Source organism: Aythya marila (genome assembly GCF_965140915.1).
Source record: "Aythya marila genome assembly, chromosome: 28".
In the NCBI taxonomy this organism is placed as follows: Eukaryota; Metazoa; Chordata; class Aves; order Anseriformes; family Anatidae; genus Aythya; species Aythya marila.
This window is the reverse complement of record NC_139069.1, coordinates 1786258-1797109: the sequence shown is the minus strand read 5'-3', so window position 1 is coordinate 1797109 and position 10852 is coordinate 1786258. Positions and strand designations below refer to the sequence as shown.

At 50.2% G+C, this 10852-nt stretch overlaps 1 protein-coding gene across 1 annotated transcript; it reads left to right on the top strand.

Moving 5' to 3' along the window:
- Window positions 1-5295: 5295 nt before the first annotated feature.
- Window positions 5296-10651, top strand: LOC309888248 (olfactory receptor 14C36-like; the record flags this gene model as incomplete). The annotated part of the gene is made up of 2 exons (XM_082780486.1): window positions 5296-6171; window positions 10625-10651. 2 exons carry the CDS (start codon window positions 5296-5298, stop codon window positions 10649-10651), a joined length of 903 nt encoding a protein of 300 aa, XP_082636612.1.
- Between the last annotated feature and the right edge of the window lie 201 nt (window positions 10652-10852).

Sequence of the window (10852 nt, the reverse complement as noted above, 5' to 3'; positions counted from 1 at the left end):
CACTGGAAGACTAGTACAACAGGTAGATTAGATGTTTTGGTCAAAGTATATAAATTAATTAACAAGCAGGATGTTAAGAATAACATTAGTGAAATAATGATAAAAAAGAAATGATATGGATCACAATAATTTCACATAATTATGGTTATATATTATAAACAAATTATTAATGCTTCAGAGGCATGTATAGGAAAAGTCTCCTAACTCCGTACTTTAGGTCCTTGTTTCTCATGCTGTAGATGAGGGGGTTCAGGGCTGGAGGCAGCACCGAGTACAGAAAAGCCACCACCAGGTCATGGGATGGGGAAGAGATCGAGGGGGGCTTCAGGTAGGAAAATATGCCAGTGCTGACCATCAGGGAGACAACAGACAGGTGAGGGAGGCACGTGGAAAAGGCTTTGTGCTGGCCCTGCTCAGAGGGCATCCTCAGCACTGCCCTGAAGATCTGCACGTAGGACACCACAATGAAAATAAAACAACCAAAGCCTAAAGAAACATTAAATGCAAGTGCCCCGACTTCCCTGAGGTAGGCATGTGAGCAGGAGAGCTTGACGATGTGGGGGATCTCACAGAAGAACTGGTCCACAGCATTGCCTTGGCAGAGGGGCAGGGAAAATGTGTCGGCTGTGTGCAGGACAGCAATGAGAAAGCCACTGCCCCAGGCAGCTGCTGCCATCTGGGCACAAGCTCTGCTGCCCACGAGGCTCCCGTAGTGCAGGGGCTTGCAGATGGCAACGTAGCGGTCGTAGGCCATGATGGTGAGGAGACAGTACTCTGAACCAAAGAAGAAGAATAAAAAGAAGAACTGAGCAGCACAGCCTTGATAGGAGATGGCCCTGGTGTCCCAGAGGGCATTGGCCATGGCTTTGGGCAGAGTGGTGGAGATGCAGCCCACATCGAGGAGGGCGAGGTTGAGGAGGAAGACGTACATGGGTGTGTGGAGGCGGTGGTGGCAGGCTACGGCGCTGAGGATGAGGCCGTTGCCCAGGAGGGCAGCCAGGTAGATGCCCAGGAAGAGCATGAAGTGCAGGAGCTGCAGCTCGCGCGTCTGCGAATGCCAGCAGTAGGAACTCGCTCACAGAGCTGATGTTGGGCATTTTCTGATATATGTACTCTGCCCTTGGGAGGCCTCACTTGGAGTCCTGCATCCATAACTGGGGCTCCCAGCACTAGAAGGGTGTTGGTTTTGTTAAAACAAATCCAGAGGAGGGCCACAAAGATGATCAAGGGGTTGGAGCATGTCTCCTATGAAGAAAGACTGAGAGAGCTGGGGCTGTTCAGCCTGGAGAAAAGAAGGCTCCGGGATGACCTCTTTGTGGCCTTTCAGTACTTAAAGGGAGCTTATAAAAAGATGGAGAGTGACTCTTTGCTCAATTAGATAATGATAGGACAAGGGTGAATGGTTTTAAGCTAAAAGGGGGGAGATTTAGATTAGAGGTTACAAGGAAACTCTTCATTCAGAGGGAGGTGAGGAACTGAAACAGGTTGCTGAGAGACGTTAGGGATGTCCCATCCCTGGAGCTGATCAAGAGCAGGTTAGATGATGCCCTGGGCAACCTGATCTCATGGGGGACATCCCTGCTTATGGCCAGGGGGTTGGAACTAGGTGACCTTTAAGGTCCCTTCCAACAGGAGCCATTCTCTGATTCTATGCTCTCACTAGCTCTACTTCAAGCATGACTCCCATCCCATCAGCCTTCCTGTGGTCTATGACCTGACCAGAACAGAAGGTGCCTAACCATCATCTTCAATTCCAAGTGCATGCTTCTGCCGTTTACGATCCCTATCTGTGCCACATTCCTCCTGCTGGTCCGTCAGCTCCAGAGACAGAAGTGACCTCCCAGCCTCCTTCACAGCCATTGCCTCCTGCAGGCCCAGCAGATCCAGAGGCACATCTGACCTCATCCCAGCATTCCCAGCCAGCTCCTCCTTGTGGCCTCTGATCTGATCACATACCTGTCACCTCACATGCCTCTTCCAATGCCATGGGACTGCTGCAGGACCTCACAGTCCCTGCCCTGCCATAAGGAGACAAACAGCTGAAGTTAGGGATAGGAGTGAGGTTGAAGCTGAGATGTGCTGTGTGTATGCTGGAGGGCTTTGAGGGTTAGATGATCAGGTTAATGTTTAGGGATTAGAGGGCACCCTCCAGGGTCAAGGGAATGGCAAAGCATTGAGGGAGGGATTGGAGTTTTGCTCAAGGATCCTGCTCAAGATTTAGGATAAGGGCAAGCTTTGAGGACTTCAGTTTAGGTCTGGTTTGGGGGCTAAGGCTAAGGCTGGCTTTTTATTCCTTGATTAGGCTTTATCATTCTTCTGCTTGCCCTCCTATTAGCAGATGAGTTTGACATCTGTCATTTCCAAGTTCTGAGGAATGTCTTTGATCCATCTGTCCTTTCCAAGGTCTTTGAGATAGGTCTTATGATGACATCTGCAGATCCACTTGAACTTCTCTCACCCTTCCCATACCACCTCTAGGCAACCTGAGGTCTGACTGGGAGGATGGTGGTTTAGGAAAGGGCTTCATGAAGATCTCTGAGGGGGGCTGTATTTGGGCTTCTCACAGACTGTGATGGCAGTATCATAGAAAACAGTGACACTCGTGAGGACAGAAGAGCAGGTGGATAAGGCCTTGGCCTGCCAATACAGGACACACACACACCTGAAAACTGCATGAGAGGGAAGAGGAAGATTGGATCCAAAATGTAGATTATGAAAGCAAAGACTGTGAGTATCACCGTGGCACTGCAGGACAGCTCCAGCAATGGGGCAAAACCACAGAAGGTGTCCACGACACTGGGGTCACAGAACAACGGCTGGGAGGAGAAGAAATAATTCCTGTACATGAGAGAAATTCCCCTGGTTCAGGTACAGCTGCCTTCTGGAACCAGACCTTCCACTACTCGAGCCTTGCAGAGAACAGGGATGACATACCGCCCAGGGCTGACCATGGAGCATGGTCGCCAGAAGGAAGCACGGCATCTGCAGGTGTTTGGTGTCAGGCACCAGAACAGTGTAGAGGGTGTTCCACATCCCAGTCACCGTGCTGGTCATGCGAGAGAGGAAGAAGAGATTTGTGTATGGGTAGAGGATCTTCCATTTGGATTACTGGGAAAACTCAACAAATGGTGTCTTAGTATCCAGTTCCCTTCATGGAAAACCTTTTAGAGCATTCAGTTTCCCCCTCTCTTGTTAGGACACATTCAGAGGGGTGAAATGATCCCTGGCAGTTGTGGCTAAGGTATCCTGCCATGCAGTGGGAAAACAATAGAAGTTAAGGGAGGGAATCATTTTACTCACGATGGACAATCAAACATAAATAGCATAAATCACACTTCTAAAATCAGTCTCTCCCAAGTTCAGCAAGGAGCAGTCAGCAAAGACTTCAGTCTACTTCAGGCACCACACCCCAGCAGAGACCCTGCTGCCTTCGGGGAGCTGTCAGCCCTGAGGCCTTGGGGACAGCTCGAGGGAGCCCAAGGGCACAGAGCAAGCGATGCCATGGTCGGGTGCTGTGCTGCTGAGCTGGGCTGGGCTCCTGGGCCCAAGGGCAGCTCCTGGCAAGTGCTGCAGAGAGACAGCTGTGGCCAGGAGCAGCTCCTCTGCACAGCGCAGCAGGGCTGGGGGCTCTGACCGCAGCTGGCACGGGAGAGTAGAGAAGGAGAGGGCTTGGAAGCACTGAGGAGCGCAACAACAGAGGGCAGCGTGTGGCAGGACACATCTTTTTAGGTCAGAGGTTGGACTCGATGATCTTGAGGTCTCTTCCAACCTAGAAATTCTGTGATTCTCTGATGCTGTGATCTGCAGGCTCTTGACATCGTGAGGCTCTGGCAGCAGGGCACTGCAGGTGGGGTTGCCAGAGGGGTCTTCTACAGCTGGCGCATCTGATGGCTGATAGCATCTGCCATGGTGGGTCTGTCTGGTTCTCCAGGTAGGAGTAGAAGATGCTTTTTTAAATTTTAAATGGCATTTAAATGGCAATTTTAATTTAATTTAAATGGCAATTTTAAATGGCATTTAAAATTGGATTTTTCAAGAAAAAGACCAGGGCAGGGACTACCTGAAAAGCAAGATGATTTTTTCAGTCAGTGTATTCATATTCCTGCAGTGGAGTGGACGAAGGTTTCATGGTAATGAATTTTCAAGGTTGTACAGGAGACTGAGACTCCTGGAGCATTTTACGGAGAAATTAATATATCAATAATGAATATTGAAAACTACCTTCCCAAACCTCATCTCACAGACTGCACCATCATATTGTGGTCCTCTCAGGTTTTATCCTAGCTGATCTTGGGGAGCTGCAAAAGCCCTGATACCCCCTGTCTTTGGGAGGTGTCTGCCGGCCAAGGCAGAGCAGAGATTGTTTGCAAAGAGAAGGAGCTGCCTCCTCTGCAGGCAGAGCTGCAGCACAGGAGGGTCTGCTGAGTGTCCATCTGTCCCTCCCTGGCCTTGCCTCCCCTGGCAGAAGCACGCTGGCATTCCTCCTGGCTTCTCCAGCTGGCTGGTCTTGTTCCCAGGCTGGCTGGGGATGGGGGTTTCACATGCCCATGGGGTGAGTCCTCGGTGTGCTTGGGGGAAGGGGAGTACGGGGACAGGGTGAGTGGTCTGGAGTTGGGCACTTTGAGCCTGGATTCCTCTGCTCTCAGCAGTGTTCAGATTCTTTACAGGTCAACCTCTGAGTAGAACTTTCCTGCAGCTCTCACAGGATAGCTGAGACCAGCACTGATGGACAGATTGTCTGTCCTCACTAAAGGACACTCTGCGCTATAGGGACAGTCCCTTTTACTCTGAGGATGCACAAAGTTTCCCATCAAGTGCAGGAGAAATGCTCAGGAATTCTGTTTTAGAAAATCTCAACGAGTGTGATAGGTTAGCAACAACAAAAAATCTGACACTATACAATCAAAATTAAAGAAATCTGTATATATATATATGCTCTGATGTTGGGTAACCTGGGAGCAACACTGGGGCAAGGTTCTTTGATATCAGCAGTGAAGTGAGTCTGAGATTACCCCATGTTCCACCTTTCCTCTGGCTATTGGGCAAAACTGACTCTTCCATTGCCCACGGAGGAGTCCCCTGCTCCCAGGGATACCCTTCCCTTAGGCAGCATTAGGAAGAACTCATGAAAGGGACCTGCCAAATGTCTTCCTGGAAGTGGGCAATTTTCTGGAGATTCTAAAAGAGAAATGGGATGATTTTTTTCCCTGATAAATCTGTAGTACATTACTACTGTTCTTTCTCTTCTATGTGCAGAACCACATCCCAAAAATGCAGATGTCCAACAGAAGCACCATGACCGAGTTCCTCCTGCTGGCATTTGCAGACACGCGTGAGCTGCAGCTCCTGCACTTCACGCTCTTCCTGGGCATCTACCTGGCTGCCCTCCTGGGCAACGGCCTCATCCTCACAGCCATAGCCTGCGACCACCGCCTCCACACCCCCATGTACTTCTTCCTCCTCAACCTCGCCCTCCTCGACCTGGGCTGCATCTCCACCACTCTGCCCAAAGCCATGGCCAATGCCCTCTGGGACACCAGGGCCATCTCCTATCAAGGATGTATTGCACAAATACTCTTTTCACTCTTCTTTGTTGTAGCTGAGTATTGCCTCCTCACAGTCATGGCCTATGACCGCTACGTTGCCATCTGCAAGCCCCTGCACTACGGGAGCCTCCTGGGCAGCAGAGCTTGTGCCCAGATGGCAGCAGCTGCCTGGGGCAGTGGCTTTCTCAATGCTGTCCTGCACACGGCCGACACATTTTCCCTGCCCCTCTGCCAAGGCAATGTTGTGGACCAGTTCTTCTGTGAAATCCCCCACATTCTCAAGCTCTCCTGCTCAGGTGCCTATCAAAGGGAATTTGGTGCACTTGTAATAAGTATTTCAGTATTATTTGGTTGTTCCATTTTCATTGTTATTTCTTATATTCAGATTCTCAGGGCAGTGCTGAGAATGCCCTCTAAGCAGGGCCAACACAAAGCCTTTTCCACGTGCCTCCCTCACCTGGCTGTTGTCTCCCTGATGGTCAGCACTGGCATTTTTGCCTACCTGAAACCCCCAGACATCTCTTTCCCATCCCTGGATATGGTAGTGTCATTTCTGTACTCAGTGGTGCCTTCAGCAGTGAACCCTCTTATCTACAGCATGAGGAACAAGGAACTAAGGGATTCAGTGAGGACTCTGCTTGAATACACACATTTTCAACATATTCACCTATAATAATATAGATATAATTAGAAATTCCAGCATTTTCAGACAGTGGTGGCAGCATGCAGGGGAGGGCTCCCAGCAGGGCTTGGTGCTGCAGAGCCAGGGCTGCGCCAAGGGAGCCCAGAGCTGCAGGGGCAGGGGAGAGGAGGCCGCTCTGGGCCCTTGCTGGCCTGGGCAGAGCAGGAAGGGGGCCCAGGGCATTCGTCCCCTCCCTGCAGCCTGTCAGCACGTCTGCTGAAGGCCAGGGCGGCTGCTGCAGGGGCAGGGAGCTCAGCATGGCCCTTGCAGCCCCCTGCCCTGGGCCAGCCTCTGCCCTTGGATTGGACCCGGCCTTGGCTCTGTTGGCAGGAACACTCTTGGCATGCACTTCCTGGCCTCCCCTCGCCTGCGCATATCTGCTTCCCACTCAGGCTGCTGCCACAAACGTGTCCTCACAAGCAGCACCACCCCTTGGGCTGCTTCTCTTGGCCTCCCCAACCAACTGCCTTGGCTCCTTGTCTCTGCTGGGCCCCACCTTCCACACTCAAATGTTTCCCTTGGCTGTTGTCTCCCTTTCCCCTGCCCTGTGGGAATACTAATCTGGGGCGGACAGGTTACCATTAGGTGCAGTGATGCTTGTGTAACTCACATTGGTGATGGCACAAATGACGGTTCCTTCACCAGTGATGCACATCCTTCTTCATGTTAGGCCAAACTCAACATCCTTCTCTCTCTGCTTTTCCTCATGGATGAACTGGATTAGGTCTCCTTAATTATTCTGAGGCACAATGCAATGCTTTTTGCCTTCTGCTACTCAGGCACAATATGTGTGACTTTCCCTTAGTCTGCACATTGACCTGCAGGGTCATTCCGTATTTGTTGCTTTCCAAATGTTAGTTGGACGGGGGCCATTTGCAAAGTGGGGCAAGTTGATGTGTCCTGCCTCAGCCATTTGAAGCATGCTATACTTGAGTTTTTCAGCCTGAGTTTGCTAAAGATGACCCAGGAAGGTCATCAACAGATGTTCAAGTGTCTAGTTTAAGTAAGGGAGAGTATCTCAGGTTTCCAGTGGCCATTTCAAATCTAGGTCAATCCAAGGAACCCACTGAAGAAGAGGTTTGTCTTTGAAGGGGTGTTCCTGTGCTGGGCTGAGCTGCAGTTACAGGGACAAAGACCACTGCTGGCAGTGGAGGTGCCCTGGGAACTCCACCATGCTCCACCTGATTTTCCCGAAGGGCTCTGGTATCCTGCAGGTCTTTTCTGACATCTGCCGGTCCGGAGAAGTGCCTCAAACACAACGGGGCCACTGGAGGTTTTCCCTGGTTGCTTATGGTCAGACGGCAAAGCTCTGCCAGAATACCCAGTTTTTTTTTTCAGTACTTGAATAATAAAGCAACAACTCATCAGCTCAAAAGACTCAATCATTTCTGTAAAATGTCTCATGTGAAGTGTAATTTCTATCATGAAGAAATGTGATTTTTCAGGATGCATTTTCATCCCAGGAGAAGAAATACTGGTGTTCACCTGTAGTTGCATTGTCCTCGCTTTTCTATCATGGTGTGCTCCCTCCCTCATCTTCCAGGCACAAAACTCATCTTGATTACATAGACCCTGCTGAATGTCCCCTTTCCAGCTGCCTGTCTGGACCTATGCACTTCCCATCATTCTCCTGGTTTGCCCTCCTCTTACTGTTTAATCATTCAGACCACTCTCAGTGACCCAGTTGCTGCTTGGAGTTTCAGTGAGTTCAAGGTCGCCCATCTCTCAGCAGTTTGTCCAATGGTTTCGTTAGTAAGACCCTCATTGTTTATCATTAGTATGATTAGGATTAATATTAACACAATATGGATTAATATTAACAAAATTACTTAAATCACTGAAAAATACATCATGTACAGTCATCCTTTTGGTAAAGTAAACATCACTGGAGGCAACAAAATAAGGAACTTGAACATTTTTTATTTTTTTATTTTTAAATTCCAGCATGATTTCCTGTTGTTTGTTTTGAAATAGGAAAACTCCTGTTCTTCCTACCTATGCAGGGCTTCAAAAAAGAAACCTTAGACCAATATAACCAGGAGAATGATCACAGAATCACAGAATTTTCTAGGTTGGAAGAAACCTCAAGATCATCGAGTCCAACCTCTGACCTAGCGCTAACAGTCACCACTAAACCATTTCCCTAAGCTCTACATCTAAACATCTTTTGAAGACTTCCAGGGATGGTGACTCCACCACTTCCCTGGGCAGCCTGTTCCAATGCCTCACAACCCTTTCAGTAAAGAAGTTCTTCCTAACATCTAACCTAAAACTCCCCTGGCTCAACTTAAGCCCATTCCCCCTCGTCCTGTCACCAGGCACGTGGGAGAACAGGCCAACCCCCACCTCGCTACAGCCTCCCTTGAGGTACCTATAAAGAGCAATAAGGTCGCCCCTGAGCCTCCTCTTCTCCAGGCTGAACAAGCCCAGCTCCCTCAGCCGCTCCTCGTAGGACTTGTTCTCCAGGCCCCTCACCAGCTTCGTCACCCTTCTCTGAACCCGCTCAAGCACCTCGATGTCCTTCTTGTAGCGAGGGGCCCAAAACTGAACACAGTACTCGAGGTGCGGCCTCACCAGAGCTGAGTACAGGGGAACGATCACCTCCCTAGCCCTGCTGGTCACACTGTTCCTAATACAAGCCAGGATGCCGTTGGCCTTCTTGGCCACCTGAGCACACTGCTGGCTCATATTCAGCCGACTATCCACCATCACTCCCAGGTCCTTCTCTGCCTGGCAGCTCTCCAACAACTCATCTCCCAGCCTGTAGCTCTGCTTGGGGTTATTGTGCCCCAGGTGGAGGACCCGGCACTTGGCCTTGTTGAAGTTCATGCAGTTGACCTCAGCCCATCGGTGCAGCCTATCCAGATCCTCCTGCAGAGCTTTCCTATCCTCAAGCAGATCGACACACGCACCTAACTTGGTGTCATCTGCGAACTTACTGAGGGTGCACTCGATGCCCTCGTCCAGATCATCGATGAAGATATTAAAGAGGACCGGCCCCACCACCGAGCCGTGGGGGACGCCACTAGTGACTGGCCTCCAACTGGACTTGGCTCCATTCACCACGACTCTTTGGGCCCGGCTATCCAGCCAGTTTCTAAGCCAACGAAGCGTGCGCCAGTCCAAGCCAAGAGCAGCCATTTTCTTGAGGAGAATGCTGTGGGAGACGGTGTCAAAAGCCTTGCTGAAGTCAAGGTAGACCACATCCACAGCCTTTCCCTCGTCCACCCAGCGCGTCACTTTGTCATAGAAGGAGATCAGGTTCGTCAAGCAGGATCTGCCTTTCATAAACCCATGCTGACTGGGCCTGATCGCCTGCTTGCCCTGCAAGTGCTGCGTGATGACTCTCAGGAGGATCTGCTCCATGAGCTTCCCTGGCACTGAGGTTAAACTGACAGGCCTGTAATTTCCCGGGTCTGCCCTCCGGCTCTTCTTGTAGAAGGGTCACTGAGTGCCACCTGAGAGGCAGTGCTGTGCAGTGGGGAGGGCCAGGAGAAAGAACTGTAAGAAACAAGGACACCCAGGGCTTTAACAGATCCTTAAAGTCCTGCCTGAGTCCCCAGATGGAAAGCAGTGTATGTCTGTGGGTGGAGAAGTAGCCAAATCTTGTGACTGGGACAGGGCTGAAGGTCCCTGTGTGAAGCTGGGATGATGGAGAAATGTGCACATTGCACGTGTGCATCAGACTGGGAGCAGGGACCTGTCCTTGGTGCAGGATGGCTGGGCTGTGCTCAGCCATGCCCCAGGAGATGACCTTGCTCTCTTCCTCCCCACCACTCCCCACACGGGGCAGGCCCTCAGGAAACACCCCTGAGCCTGGAGATGCACCAACCTGCTGCGGTGAGGTGCCACTACTGCAGGAGGAGAGGGGAGGGTTGGAGAGACGCATGGGACCTGCAGGCAAGAGTGGTGTGGACTGGGGAACGTAGTGCCTGGGTAAATTTACCCTGGAGCCGTAGGAGCCATTCTGGAAAGAAAACTTGTAGGGAGGAACCGCACTTTTGTGATGGTGCCGAGCTGCTGGGCACATTGTGCAGGGTGCTCTGATGGACTTTTGTGTCCTTTTCCATTGTGTATTAAATGCCACTTTTTTCAGGAATAGAGTAGCCAACAGAGGTGTGATGGATACTCTGAGATCATGAAAGCCACCAGAAAGATGCCTCTAAGAATATAACTGATATAGGGAGGTCAGGAGAAGCCCTGGTCAGGAGAAATTTGAGTTTTGGAGGAGGGAATAGGGGATTATCCAGTAGAAATTAAGTATTTTGTAAAAGGTAAGAGGGTTCATGCTATGTGGAAGCTGCTGTAACCGTGTCATAAAACAGTTATATGAGGCTATTCCCCAGCTTCAAAAAGTAAACTTAATTCCTAAATTTAAATGCCACTCCACACCCAGACAGGAATTGACTACTCCTACGCCTGATCTCAAAGTATGCATTGAAGCCAAAACTCAGCACATAGCCTCTTTCCCTTACACTTACTCTCTTGCTTACATTGATCCCTGTCCTTAACGCTAGATTTAAATGCTCAATTTAAGCCTACAATTATTGGAAAAACTAAACAAACCCTAAATCATGAAGCTTTTCCATACTTTAACCACAGACCTGATATGCAAAGCAGAACA